The sequence below is a fragment of the Eleginops maclovinus genome, chromosome 5 (genome assembly GCF_036324505.1).
Source record: "Eleginops maclovinus isolate JMC-PN-2008 ecotype Puerto Natales chromosome 5, JC_Emac_rtc_rv5, whole genome shotgun sequence".
Taxonomy (NCBI): domain Eukaryota; kingdom Metazoa; phylum Chordata; class Actinopteri; order Perciformes; family Eleginopidae; genus Eleginops; species Eleginops maclovinus.
In genome coordinates, this window is record NC_086353.1 from 2,333,087 (window position 1) to 2,344,265 (window position 11,179).

An 11,179-nucleotide genomic window follows, 5' to 3' on the forward strand; every position below is an offset into this window, starting at 1 on the left:
GACATATTGTTGTATATTTAAGCTGAGTCAGTGCTCCCTGAGTGCAGTACAGCTGATACACGGTTCTGCTCAGAGCTGGACCCAGGTTTCTGAAAATCAAAGGAGGAAAAATCAACATTAACTAAGTGCAATTCCTCACAGAACAAACCTTTTAAGCTTCCCATATCTGATGGAGGAGAGGAGCTTCTCTTTCTCTGCTTTCTCACTTGCACATCGCTCATAGGCCGTCAGCAGACTGAGACAAAGAGAGGGAGAAGGGTTTGAAATAAATATCAACAATCTCTTACGATACCTTAAGTCCTTGAACTCATTAATATTGTCATATATCAGTGAGTTTGTATAAAAATGCATGTATACCCTGACCTTTCAGCTTTGTTTTTAATTACTTAAAGAAGAACCTTAAACAAAATCTCTCCAAAAAGTCACATTTCTGACAGAATTCAGTCAAAAATGTCACGTTTATTTCTTAATTTTCTATCGTATTCTATGATATATGAACATATGTTTCGCATTCCTTCAACTTACCTGTCCTATTTTGTCTATTGCATTATTTTATTGGGTTTTTACATCCAAGGAGCGACACTCCTCGGCAGGACAGCAGAGGTCTCCGTAGGGCTGTGAAGAAAAGACGATTATCAGATCAGAATCATTTATACCTGATGAAGCTGGGTTTTGTGACAGTTGGTCTGTAATAAAATAGAAAGATGAATTAAAAAAAGGTATATAAACATAGAGGTTGAAGTCAGAATGTGCAATGAAAATGTAAAAATAAAGTAGAATAGAAAGGAAATTGGAAATGTCCAATTTAAGAGTAAAATATTTATAAAAACATTAGCATTTAAAAGGGCAGAGGTTTTACGGTTTTGAATCACGCTCACTGTATTCTGTCCTCTTCCTTCTCCTCTTTGTCGTCATCACTAGCAGTGAGGTCCACAAGCGCCGGGCCACCTTCCTCTTCTTCTCCCTCCTCGTCTCCTTCACTCCTGGCATCCTCTCTGTCTCCTTCTGGACCATCTTTAGTTCCTTCTAAAGACTCTAGGCGCTCCCCTAAAGCCAGGCCGTCTTCTGTATGGAGGAAAGAGAAAAATCACCTAGAAATTATATTTTGTGTGCTTTAATTGTATTGCGTGTGATGGTTTTATTGCTAAAGTTCATCAATGAGAACAATTCAAATGTAAACTGTGTATTTTCCGCCCCCGTCCCCACCTCAAAACACTCCGAATTGGTTACAAAAACTGAAATTCTACAAGAATAATGTGTGTGTTTCCTGTGTACCTTGCAGGGTTGTGGGTCTTCATCACCAGGTTCTTCTGGATCAGAGTGCTCACTGAGGACAAGGCCGTGTACTTACTGCCCAGATCTGGCTACAGACACATAACAGACTCAATTAGAATAACCCTCATATCAACGAACGGGCAGAAAGTAGTGCCGTTCATTTTATGTCAGTTGTGGCCAAACAACCGAATTTCCTCAACCTGAAAGTACACTAGAATACCAAGCTAAAGCAGCGCTATTGGGATTTGCTGTCACAAAAAGATTTCAGTTTCATTCCAACATTTCCCCCAAAAAATTGAATAAATATGATTTTATTTATCTGTTGCAGTGACCTCACTTTATAGTCTTCTACATAATAAAATTCCCTTATTATTGAGTAGAATAAAGTCAGCCAACTTGTTGTAGTTAAAATCCCTTGACAATGTTACCCATAATGCATCTTTTCACTGTTGCCAGGGCAACATCTCTGCATCTGAGCAGACATTCCATTTTAGAACACGACGTGACATCATCAACAGTGATGTAATAAATCCGAATGTACTGACTTTGATGTGCTTAGTGACATCATCGAATTCCAAATCAGAATCTATAAAACCAGCCTGAGTTCTTGTTTAAAGGCAAAGCTAATCTTGGTTTAGCTGTTACCAGTCCAACATTGACAACACATCGCGACCTCCGTGATAAAACGTTTAGTATTACCAGTTGCTATTAGCTGTGACCAGTCCAACACTGACACACAAAACACATCGCGACTTCTGTTAGAAAACGATTAGTATTACCACTTTCTACCGCATTATATTATAGTCTGTCCTCTGAAGTCATTGTACAGAAATGGCAGACAGTAAGAAACAAATGGAAATGGGAGGCGAATGCGATAACACGATGGCACCTTTCCATGAGCTGCAAAATGTCTTCTTGAAGCTGACAGGAAGGCGTCGCGCGGACACTTTGAAGACGTCGAAAGCTGAGAATGACGACTTAATGCCCAAGAACATGGCTTTGAGGGAGAAGATCCAGGGTTTGAGCAATGACATTCACAAGAAACAGCAGCTTGGTGAATTTGAAGAAGGGTCGTCCCAGGACAAACTCGGGGGCGAGCACGATGTGGTGAGTAGGATATTTGGGACTGTCGAAGAGCAGCTCAAGAGCCTACTTCGGGAAATGCAATCCATAAAAAACAGGTTCAGCAGCCTTCCATGTCAGGGGGAGGAGTACGAGGCTCTGAAGTCCGAGGAACTTGACATAAGGCGAAAATGTGCCTACCTCGATAAAGAGGTGAGGGAACTTAGTGAGAAGATCCAAAATAATGGCACCGTAGAGGCCACCATGTACCAGGGCATGATCTCCAAAAACAACGAATTGGAGCTTCAACTACAGAATCTCTTGGAAGAGCGGAATTTTAAGTATGATAAGCTGGCTAGCATAAATGCTGTCAAACCTGAGTATCAAGATGCACAGTCTAGGCAGAGAGAGCTTAATGTTCAGATTGAGGAAGCGCGTTCAGTGATCCAGTTCTTTAATGCTACGATTGAATCAGTCATTGAATGGAGACGGGACACAGAGGAAATCACCAGATTAAATGGTTCCCTTGAAGAAGAACTAAAGTTTCTCAAGCACAGGAAAGAGCAGCTTCAGGAACGTTACCAGCTGTCTATGGAAGAGATAGAGGGGTTTTGCTGGCAGCACCAGGCTCTCCAGCAGGACGTTGAGGATCTCAGGACGGTGTTTGAAAAGGAGAGAAAAGTGCAGAGTAATATAGACGCAATGACAGCGTCAAATGAGGAGGAAAAGAGTCTAACTGGCAAGTTGCAAGTACAGATCTCTCAGCTTTCAAAGAGGCTTCTGGGTTTCGAGAATCTGCAGGGGTCATACAACAATGCGAAGGCAGAAGAAGAGTTGATTTTCCAGCAAAATCAGTTATTGCAACAACAGAAAGAGGAGTTGTGTCGAGACCTTCAAAATGAGGACACCATGAGGGGAGATTGCAACGAAATGGTGACAGCAAAAGTCGCCTTGAGCAATGAAAATGTCTTGCTGCAAAAAGACATTTTGCAGCTCAAGGAAAGGCGTCAGCGTTTCGTGGACCTAGAGGACACTTTCAAGGAGGCGAAAGCTGAGAAAGAGGGGGTTTGCTGGCAGAACCAGGCTCTGCAGCAGGAGGTTGAGGATCTCAGGACGGAGCTTGAAAAGGAGAGCACAGCACAGAGTGAGATAGATGCAATGACAAGGTCAAATGAGGAGGAAAGGTGTGAAATTGGCAAGTTGCAAGTAGACGTTTCTGAGCTTTCAAAGAGGCTTCTGGGTCTCGAGAATCTGCAGGGGTCATACAACATTGCGAAGGCAGAAAAAGAGTTGATTTTCCAGCAAAGTCAGTTATTGCAACAACAGAAAGAGGAGTTGTGTCGAGACCTTCAAAATGAGGGGATCATGAGAGGAGATTGCTACGAAATGGTGACAGCAAAAGTCGCCTTGAGCAATGAAAATGTTTTGCTGCAAAAAGACATTTTGCAGCTCAAGGAAAGGCGAAAGCGATTCGTGGACCTAGAGGACACTTTCAAGGAGGCGAAAGCTGAGACAGAGGACTTAATGAGGAAGAACACAGCTTTGAGGGACACGATCCAGGGTTTGAGCAATGAGGTTCACAAGGAAAAGCATCTCAGGGTAAAGTTTGAGGCCTTGAATGCATCCAATGAGACCCTGAGGCATGATAGTGACGCCATGGGGAAGGAACTTGTGGATCTCAATCAACAGCTTGGTGTTTTGAAGAAGGGTCGTTGTCATTTGGCGACACTTGATCACCTGGATGATTTGAACGTGGAAAATGACTACCTGCAAAAGAATTTGGAGAATGTCAAGAAAGAGATCGATCGTAAGAAACACAAACTCCTCAAACTGGAAGTCAGCGAAGCAGCCTCCCAGGTGAAACACAGGTTCCTGAAAGAGGTGCTCTCTGAGGCCCAGGACAAACTCGGGGGCGAGCGCGATGGGGTGAGTAGGAGACTTGGGGTTGTCGAAGAGCAGCTCAAGATCCTACTTCGGGAAATGCAATCCATAAAAAACAGCTTCAGCAGCCTTCCATGTCAGGGAGAGGAGTACAAGGCTCTGAAGGCCGAGGAACTTGACATAAGGCGAAAATGTGCCTACCTCGATAAAGAAGTGAGGGAACTTAGTGAGAAGATCGAAAATAATGGCACCGTAGAGGTTATGTTCCAGGGCATGATCTCCAAAAACAAGCAATTGGAGCTTCAACTACAGAATCTCGAGGAAGAGCGGAATTTTAAGTATGATGAGCTGACTAGCATGGATGCTGTCGAAGCTGAGAAACAAGATGCACAGTCTAGGCAGAGAGAGCTTAATGTTCAGATTGAGGAAGTGCGTTCAGTGATCCAAGGCTTTAATGCTACAATGGAATCGCTCATTGCATTGGGACGGGACGCAGAGGAAATCACCAGAGTAAATGGTTCCCTTGAGAAAGAACTTAAGTTTCTCAAGCACAGGAAAGAGCAGCTTCGGGAACGTTACCAACTGTCTAAGGCCGAGTTAGAGGGGGTTTGCTGGCAGAACCAGGCTCTCCAGCAGGACGTTAAGGATCTCAGGACGGAGCTTGGAAAGGAGAGCACAGTGCAGAGTGAGATAGACGCAATGACAGCGTCAAATGAGGAGGAAAGGAATCAAACTGACGAGTTGAAAGTAGAGATTTCTGAGCTTTCAAAGAGGCTTCTGGGTCTCGAGAATCTGCAGGGGTCATACAACATTGCGAAGGCAGAACAAGAGTTGATTTTCCAGCAAAGTCAGTTATTGCAACAACAGAAAGAGGAGTTGTGTCGAGACCTTCAAAATGAGGGGATCATGAGAGGAGATTGCTACGAAATGGTGACAGCAAAAGTCGCCTTGAGCAATGAAAATGTCTTGCTGCAAAAAGACATTTTGCAGCTCAAGGAAAGGCGAAAGCGATTCGTAGACCTAGAGGACACTTTCAACGAGGCGAAAGCTGAGACAGAGGACTTAATGAGGAAGAACACAGCTTTGAGGGACGAGATCCAGGGTTTGAGCAATGAGGTTCACAAGGAAAAGCATCTCAGGGTAAAGTTTGAGGCCTTGAATGCATCCAATGAGACCCTGAGGCATGATAGTGACGCCATGGGGAAGGAACTTGTGGATCTCAATCAACAGCTTGGTGTTTTGAAGAAGGGTCGTTGTCATTTGGCGACACTTGATCACCTGGATGATTTGAACGTGGAAAATGACTACCTGCAAAAGAATTTGGAGAATGTCAAGAAAGAGATCGATCGTAAGAAACACAAACTCCTCAAACTGGAAGTCAGCGAAGCAGCCTCCCAGGTGAAACACAGGTTCCTGAAAGAGGTGCTCTCTGAGGCCCAGGACAAACTCGGGGGCGAGCGCGATGGGGTGAGTAGGAGACTTGGGGTTGTCGAAGAGCAGCTCAAGATCCTACTTCGGGAAATGCAATCCATAAAAAACAGCTTCAGCAGCCTTCCATGTCAGGGAGAGGAGTACAAGGCTCTGAAGGCCGAGGAACTTGACATAAGGCGAAAATGTGCCTACCTCGATAAAGAAGTGAGGGAACTTAGTGAGAAGATCGAAAATAATGGCACCGTAGAGGTCATGTTCCAGGGCATGATCTCCAAAAACAAGCAATTGGAGCTTCAACTACAGAATCTCGAGGAAGAGCGGAATTTTAAGTATGATGAGCTGACTAGCATGGATGCTGTCGAAGCTGAGAAACAAGATGCACAGTCTAGGCAGAGAGAGCTTAATGTTCAGATTGAGGAAGTGCGTTCAGTGATCCAAGGCTTTAATGCTACAATGGAATCGCTCATTGCATTGGGACGGGACGCAGAGGAAATCACCAGAGTAAATGGTTCCCTTGAGAAAGAACTTAAGTTTCTCAAGCACAGGAAAGAGCAGCTTCGGGAACGTTACCAACTGTCTAAGGCCGAGTTAGAGGGGGTTTGCTGGCAGAACCAGGCTCTCCAGCAGGACGTTAAGGATCTCAGGACGGAGCTTGAAAAGGAGAGCACAGTGCAGAGTGAGATAGACGCACTGACAGCGTCAAATGAGGAGGAAAGGAATCAAACTGACAAGTTGAAAGTAGAGATTTCTGAGCTTTCAAAGAGGCTTCTGGATTTCGAGAATCTGCAGGGGTCATACAACATTGCGAAGGCAGAACAAGAGTTGATTTTCCAGCAAAGTCAGTTATTGCAACAACAGAAAGAGGAGTTGTGTCGAGACCTTCAAAATGAGGGGATCATGAGAGGAGATTGCTACGAAATGGTGACAGCAAAAGTCGCCTTGAGCAATGAAAATGTCTTGCTGCAAAAAGACATTTTGCAGCTCAAGGAAAGGCGAAAGCGATTCGTAGACCTAGAGGACACTTTCAACGAGGCGAAAGCTGAGACAGAGGACTTAATGAGGAAGAACACAGCTTTGAGGGACGAGATCCAGGGTTTGAGCAATGAGGTTCACAAGGAAAAGCATCTCAGGGTAAAGTTTGAGGCCTTGAATGCATCCAATGAGACCCTGAGGCGTGATAGTGACGCCATGGGGAAGGAACTTGTGGATCTCAATCAACAGCTTGGTGTTTTGAAGAAGGGTCGTTGTCATTTGGCGACACTTGATCACCTGGATGATTTGAACGTGGAAAATGACTACCTGCAAAAGAATTTGGAGAATGTCAAGAAAGAGATCGATCGTAAGAAACACAAACTCCTCAAACTGGAAGTCAGCGAAGCAGCCTCCCAGGTGAAACACAGGTTCCTGAAAGAGGTGCTCTCTGAGGCCCAGGACAAACTCGGGGGCGAGCGCGATGGGGTGAGTAGGAGTCTTGGGGTTGTCGAAGAGCAGCTCAAGATCCTACTTCGGGAAATGCAATCCATAAAAAACAGCTTCAGCAGCCTTCCATGTCAGGGGGAGGAGTACAAGGCTCTGAAGGCCGAGGAACTTGACATAAGGCGAAAATGTGCCTACCTCGATAAAGAAGTGAGGGAACTTAGTGAGAAGATCGAAAATAATGGCACCGTAGAGGTCATGTTCCAGGGCATGATCTCCAAAAACAAGCAATTGGAGCTTCAACTACAGAATCTCGAGGAAGAGCGGAATTTTAAGTATGATGAGCTGACTAGCATGGATGCTGTCGAAGCTGAGAAACAAGATGCACAGTCTAGGCAGAGAGAGCTTAATGTTCAGATTGAGGAAGTGCGTTCAGTGATCCAAGGCTTTAATGCTACAATGGAATCGCTCATTGCATTGGGACGGGACGCAGAGGAAATCACCAGAGTAAATGGTTCCCTTGAGAAAGAACTTAAGTTTCTCAAGCACAGGAAAGAGCAGCTTCGGGAACGTTACCAACTGTCTAAGGCCGAGTTAGAGGGGGTTTGCTGGCAGAACCAGGCTCTCCAGCAGGACGTTAAGGATCTCAGGACGGAGCTTGAAAAGGAGAGCACAGTGCAGAGTGAGATAGACGCACTGACAGCGTCAAATGAGGAGGAAAGGAATCAAACTGACAAGTTGAAAGTAGAGATTTCTGAGCTTTCAAAGAGGCTTCTGGATTTCGAGAATCTGCAGGGGTCATACAACATTGCGAAGGCAGAACAAGAGTTGATTTTCCAGCAAAGTCAGTTATTGCAACAACAGAAAGAGGAGTTGTGTCGAGACCTTCAAAATGAGGGGATCATGAGAGGAGATTGCTACGAAATGGTGACAGCAAAAGTCGCCTTGAGCAATGAAAATGTCTTGCTGCAAAAAGACATTTTGCAGCTCAAGGAAAGGCGAAAGCGATTCGTAGACCTAGAGGACACTTTCAACGAGGCGAAAGCTGAGACAGAGGACTTAATGAGGAAGAACACAGCTTTGAGGGACGAGATCCAGGGTTTGAGCAATGAGGTTCACAAGGAAAAGCATCTCAGGGTAAAGTTTGAGGCCTTGAATGCATCCAATGAGACCCTGAGGCGTGATAGTGATGCCATGGGGAAGGAACTTGTGGATCTCAATCAACAGCTTGGTGTTTTGAAGAAGGGTCGTTGTCATTTGGCGACACTTGATCACCTGGATGATTTGAACGTGGAAAATGACTACCTGCAAAAGAATTTGGAGAATGTCAAGAAAGAGATCGATCGTAAGAAACACAAACTCCTCAAACTGGAAGTCAGCGAAGCAGCCTCCCAGGTGAAACACAGGTTCCTGAAAGAGGTGCTCTCTGAGGCCCAGGACAAACTCGGGGGCGAGCGCGATGGGGTGAGTAGGAGACTTGGGGTTGTCGAAGAGCAGCTCAAGATCCTACTTCGGGAAATGCAATCCATAAAAAACAGCTTCAGCAGCCTTCCATGTCAGGGAGAGGAGTACAAGGCTCTGAAGGCCGAGGAACTTGACATAAGGCGAAAATGTGCCTACCTCGATAAAGAAGTGAGGGAACTTAGTGAGAAGATCGAAAATAATGGCACCGTAGAGGTCATGTTCCAGGGCATGATCTCCAAAAACAAGCAATTGGAGCTTCAACTACAGAATCTCGAGGAAGAGCGGAATTTTAAGTATGATGAGCTGACTAGCATGGATGCTGTCGAAGCTGAGAATCAAGATGCACAGTCTAGGCAGAGAGAGCTTAATGTTCAGATTGAGGAAGTGCGTTCAGTGATCCAAGGCTTTAATGCTACAATGGAATCGCTCATTGCATTGGGACGGGACGCAGAGGAAATCACCAGAGTAAATGGTTCCCTTGAGAAAGAACTTAAGTTTCTCAAGCACAGGAAAGAGCAGCTTCGGGAACGTTACCAACTGTCTAAGGCCGAGTTAGAGGGGGTTTGCTGGCAGAACCAGGCTCTCCAGCAGGACGTTAAGGATCTCAGGACGGAGCTTGAAAAGGAGAGCACAGTGCAGAGTGAGATAGACGCAATGACAGCGTCAAATGAGGAGGAAAGGAATCAAACTGACAAGTTGAAAGTAGAGATTTCTGAGCTTTCAAAGAGGCTTCTGGGTCTCGAGAATCTGCAGGGGTCATACAACAATGCGAAGGCAGAACAAGAGTTGATTTTCCAGCAAAGTCAGTTATTGCAACAACAGAAAGAGGAGTTGTGTCGAGACCTTCAAAATGAGGGGATCATGAGAGGAGATTGCTACGAAATGGTGACAGCAAAAGTCGCCTTGAGCAATGAAAATGTCTTGCTGCAAAAAGACATTTTGCAGCTCAAGGAAAGGCGAAAGCGTTTCGTGGACCTAGAGGACACTTTCAACGAGGCGAAAGCTGAGACAGAGGACTTAATGAGGAAGAACACAGCTTTGAGGGACGAGATCCAGGGTTTGAGCAATGAGGTTCACAAGGAAAAGCATCTCAGGGTAAAGTTTGAGGCCTTGAATGCATCCAATGAGACCCTGAGGCGTGATAGTGACGCCATGGGGAAGGAACTTGTGGATCTCAACCAACAGCTTGGTGTTTTGAAGAAGGGTCGTTGTCATTTGACGACACTCGATCACCTGGATGATTTGAACGCGGAAAACAACTCATTGCAAAAGAATCTGGACCATGTCAAGAAAGAGATCGATCGTAAGAAACACTTCAAGCACGAACTCCTCAATCTGGAAGTCAGTGAAGCAGCCTCCCAGGTAAAACACAGGTTCCTGAAAGAGGTGCTCTCTGAGGCCCAGGACAAACTCCTTTGCGAAATGCAATGGCAGCAGAAATTCGACACCGCGGTTATTCAGAGGGACAGCTTGGAGAACGAGCAAAAGAAACTGAATGAAGACGTCCAGTTTTTCCAAGACAAGCTCAAATCTCACGGGGAGTTCAAGAAAAGTTATGAGGCCGTCGAAGTGGCGAAAAAAACTCTTACCAGCGAAAACAGAGCCCTGCAGGAAAAGCTGAACGACCTGCGGAAAAAGTGTCCGGTCGATGAGCAGGAAGAAGTTCAGGCTCGAAACCGGGATCTCAAACGCCAGGTCCAGGAAAATCAGGACCTCATTAACGGTTATTATCGGGACAATGACACCCTTTGCGATGAGACCCTTGAGCTCATGATAACAGTGCAGGAGAATAGAGCTCAGTGGGCCAAGCATTAAAGGCCACTAGTTAGGCGGTGGCATACCAGACGACATCAGGGGTATATCTGGGTGGGGGGTGGGGGGGGGGGGGGATTCTTTTTTAGCAATCTACAATTTTCATAATTCGGCAAAAGCATTTATAAATACACATTTAAATGTACATGATGTTTTGAATTTTCCATGTTGATTTATCTCTAAGAAGTTCAAAAAGACACAAAATTTGAACTTTTTTCTGATAATTTCTTCTACAACTGATTTTCTGTGACAATTTAAATAAATCATAACATCATAAGTACATCATTATATCTGTTATTGTGTTAGATTACTATGCTGCTCATATAAAAATGATATTAGGCATTAAATTGTTCATTATTATGTTTAATAAAAATGCTTTATGGTCATTCCAGTTACAGCCCAGATGCATTAATCCAATACTTCTACATATTGGTGTTTATAAGGTCAGAAGGGTTGAAAAAACATATATATATGAAAAAGGAGGTAAAAGACAAATATAAGGGTCAGGAAATCTCGATTTGTGCTGCTGTCACTTTAAGGTACATCACTACGTCGTCAAACAGACCATTTTTTATCAGCAGAGGCAAAATGATCAAATTTAAATCATGTTTAAAATCAATATTTTGTGCCAAATCATTTATTTATTTGGTAAGCAGCCACGTAATAAGCGGGTTTATATGCAGGTAGCCTAGCTTTAGCTTTAGCTCCTTTACTGAACATGAGCAGCTTGGTTTTTATCGCAGAGTTGCTGAGCCTCTGCTTTGTAGCTCCATCTTGAACATCTAGCCTTTGTTACCTGGGATCTGGAGAAAGAGAGGGATAAAAATGAAGAGATAAA

At 44.5% G+C, this 11,179-nt stretch overlaps 1 protein-coding gene across 1 annotated transcript; it reads left to right on the top strand.

Annotated features, from left to right (window-relative positions):
• Positions 1 to 2,157: 2,157 nt before the first annotated feature.
• LOC134864410 (protein lava lamp-like) lies at positions 2,158 to 10,344 on the top strand. The gene has a single exon (XM_063883347.1). The coding sequence runs from the start codon at positions 2,158 to 2,160 to the stop codon at positions 10,342 to 10,344; it is 8,187 nt and encodes a 2,728-aa protein (XP_063739417.1).
• Positions 10,345 to 11,179: the final 835 nt, after the last annotated feature.

What these genes read in the sequence shown, in the direction of transcription:
- LOC134864410 (XM_063883347.1), top strand. Translation starts at nt 2,158, where the DNA reads ATGGCACCTTTCCATGAGCTGCAAAATGTCTTCTTGAAGCTGACAGGA.